This window comes from Primulina eburnea, chromosome 12, assembly GCF_022965805.1.
Source record: "Primulina eburnea isolate SZY01 chromosome 12, ASM2296580v1, whole genome shotgun sequence".
Classification (NCBI taxonomy): domain Eukaryota; kingdom Viridiplantae; phylum Streptophyta; class Magnoliopsida; order Lamiales; family Gesneriaceae; genus Primulina; species Primulina eburnea.
In genome coordinates, this window is record NC_133112.1 from 27,901,327 (window position 1) to 27,904,635 (window position 3,309).

Below are 3,309 nucleotides of genomic sequence, written 5' to 3' on the forward strand. Positions count from 1 at the left end.
AAATTATTCGAATCCCGTAATACTTTAGAAACTCCAAATGTTTGAAAAGAAGTTGTTGGGTTCTTCCATTGATATGTTTGGTCATATGCCAGACATGATACATCCGTGCAATGTCATTCATAGTATGTACAATAAATGATATAAATTCTATGCTGTGTTATATTTTATTGTGTCATATTTTATGCTACAAAATATAAATTTTATAATCGACCTTTTATTAGACCTTTTATTTTTTGAGGAAGTTGGTGAAAAATCCTCAATCAAAACATTTTTTTGGGTTCATTCCCTACCCACACAATTGTGGTACTATGTCATACAAAATGTGGTACACTTCATGTGGAAATGTGGTACTAAAAAAGTACCCAAGGACTGAACAAAAAAAAATCGACGACGGGGGACTAAAAGCCAATTTCCCGTTATTTTAATTGTTTAAAAATTAAATATTTAAATACATAAATTATATATATATATATCACATGTATATGATACATGGCATGTATTATCATCATCATTGTCTTTCACTATTTTCCCCCAGAACCCATTAACGCATCTTTACGAGCATTCTTTTGACCGCTTAGAAAAAAGCGAACAGCAGAAAAATCTCACACAAAATACACCTAGTGAGTGTGAAAAGGACAACGTTAATTATTAAAAAAAAAAAAAAGAAGCCAGACTTCCAAGAAAAAGCAGGTCACATTACCCGATTTTTTGACATTTAATTTTTCATTTTTTCTCTCGAGATTTGCATTTATTGTCAGTACATGGTTGTTGCGAAATTAATGGCCAAATCGACACATACTTTTCTCCACTCCACATTTTTGCACCTATATTTACAGTGATAGCCGCTTTAGCCGGACCATTCACTCTCCTTTCTCGAGAGTAGTTGTTTACAGTAGAGGTCTATTTCACGTTGCCTCGTCGAGGATTCTGTCGACGATTCTCAATCTTTTTCTTTGTCTTGTACGATTGTGGAAAAAAATAGTATCCATAGATTTCTAATCTCTTTTCTACACTTTTCGGATTGGTTCTAATGCCTTTTCAACACAAGTTTGTTTGTTTGTCTTCTTTACTCATATATATAGGTGTATCTGATGCGCTTTGTACTCCCTTTTTTTGGGGTTCTCTTTTCCAAGTGTTGAGAAGAGGAGAAGGGTTGTTTTACTGAGGTAAGGGGAGCCTAGAGATTTATGTCGGCAAGTTTTGATCTGGCTGCTGCTTTTGGGGCTCTGTTGAAGCTCTGTTTCTCGGCAGTTTCTTCTTTATCTGCTCCCTGGAGCACCCACTCTTTCTTCCCTACTGTTTCGATGCGTTTCAGGCCCAAAAGGTAAAAGCTTGCTTCCTTGAACCCTTTTGGGTTTCGGTTCTTGTTTGTGTATTTCTTTGGGGTTTTAGTTAAACATTTTTTGTGGGTTTTATATGTTTGCGTTGCAGGACTTCTTCTGGAGTAGAGTGTTTTGGAGGTTACTACATAAATCGGTTATTTAATCTTTCCCGTTTTCCAGAGGTTCTGTTATTTCAAACTTCGCGACAATAGAGCCCTTTTTTTTAAAAGTTCAAACTTGCGACCATAGTTTTTACCGTTTTGATTTGATTTGATTTGGTTTGGAAAGACACCATTTTGAGGGTATTTTTTGGAGGGATTATTGAGTGATTGAGTTGAGCTAAAAATGCCGGAGCCTCGGAAAACTATCGCATCGGAACAAGAAACTGCGAGCAGAAGATTTAGGAACAAATCAGAACCCATCCCACCGGCGAGGATTGTTCGAATTGTTTGTAGCGACCCGGATGCTACTGATACATCTGATGATGAGGGAGCCCGTGAGAGGAAAATTAAGACTCTCATTCGGGAAGTTCGCTTCCCTGTTGAAGACTTTAATCGAGCTCCGAAAGTTTCTGAATCAGAGGGCTCAGTCCAGGACAGCAACACCGGGGAGAAACATCCCAATAGGAAACGAGTACACCCGATGCGTCCGAGCCCTGTTATTGGAAAATATAGAGGCGTTCGGCAGCGTAAATGGGGCAAATGGGCTGCGGAAATCCGGGATCCGATTAAGCATAAAAGGGTCTGGTTGGGAACCTACAATACCGCGGAGGAGGCATCGAGAGCGTATGAAAGTAAAAGAATGGAATTCGAGGCTCTGGCTATTAGCACAGTGGTTTCTGCTAGCAAGAGTTTGAATGATGATGGAAACAAAAATGTATTTTCTAAGCAAGATGAGGACAAGAAGCGAGAATCTGATATAGCTTATGTATCCGAGAACTCCAGTTGCTCACACACATCTCCATCTTCCGTGCTCAAAATGGAGTTAGCCTCGGGTTTTGGACCTGAATACAAAGATGAGAATGAGCTTGCGGCAGAGTCTTGTTATCTTGGACTAGCAGATGAGGAAGTTATGGCGATGTCACAAATCGATGTGGAGATGGACATGGATTTCGAACTCGATTCACTCATGGTGTGCAATGATTTCATGGTGCCGTTGGATGAATTCGTTAGTAAATTCGAGGATCTTCCAACATATGGATTTAAGGATGGGGATCGATCTGTTGAGTTACCGGATTTCGACTTCGATTTCGACTTTGAGGCTTGTCGTGAAGCACTTGAATGGATGGATGAACTGCCAAGCGGAATAGACCGAACACCATCCGTGATGAATGGAGCAGCCTACAATATTGCGTGCCCTTGAGTTTTGCAGCTGTTAGATACATATTTATTATTTATTTATTATTTATATAAATTCTTATTGTTAATTTGAAGGGAGTGTTCTTTCAAGAATAAAAGAATTTACATTGTTGAGGGATTTTTCTGGAGCAATGAGTTTTGATCGTGGAGAGAAATTTTGTTCGAGGAATGGAGCCTTTGGGTTTTCCTATGCTATCAGAGCAGTCCAAAGGGGGCTTCATTCTTCTATTGTTCATTCGCAATTTTGGGGCCCTTTTTTTTTTATTACATTATAAGATGTTGTCGACTTTTAATCGTTTGTTTGATATTACTTTTGTATGCTTTGATTGTACTGCCGATATGAACGATTGGAATGTTTGGATTTCACACTCTAGATCTAGCTATTATACTTACTAGCGGAAGATGTACAAATGATATAAATGGAATGATAACATGAACATAAAATTTTAAAATGTAAGTTTTTTTAAGACCATCAACGGATACTAAATAATTAATATGAAATTATTTTTAATTTAAAAGAGTTGAGTTTAATTTTAAATATAAGTTTTTTAGGTTTTTTTCGGTACAATGTGGAATGAGTTGATGAGATCTTTAGTGAGATAACAAGTATAATTTTTATGATGATATGT

The 3,309-nt window shown here is 37.5% G+C and overlaps 1 protein-coding gene across 1 annotated transcript; it reads left to right on the top strand.

Moving 5' to 3' along the window:
* The first annotated feature begins 799 nt into the window (after nucleotides 1–799).
* On the top strand, nucleotides 800–3,006 carry LOC140807738 (uncharacterized). The gene is made up of 2 exons (XM_073164701.1): nucleotides 800–1,324; nucleotides 1,432–3,006. Exon 2 carries the CDS (start codon nucleotides 1,668–1,670, stop codon nucleotides 2,682–2,684), a length of 1,017 nt encoding a protein of 338 aa, XP_073020802.1. The 5' UTR covers nucleotides 800–1,324; nucleotides 1,432–1,667; the 3' UTR covers nucleotides 2,685–3,006.
* The last annotated feature ends 303 nt before the right edge of the window (nucleotides 3,007–3,309 follow it).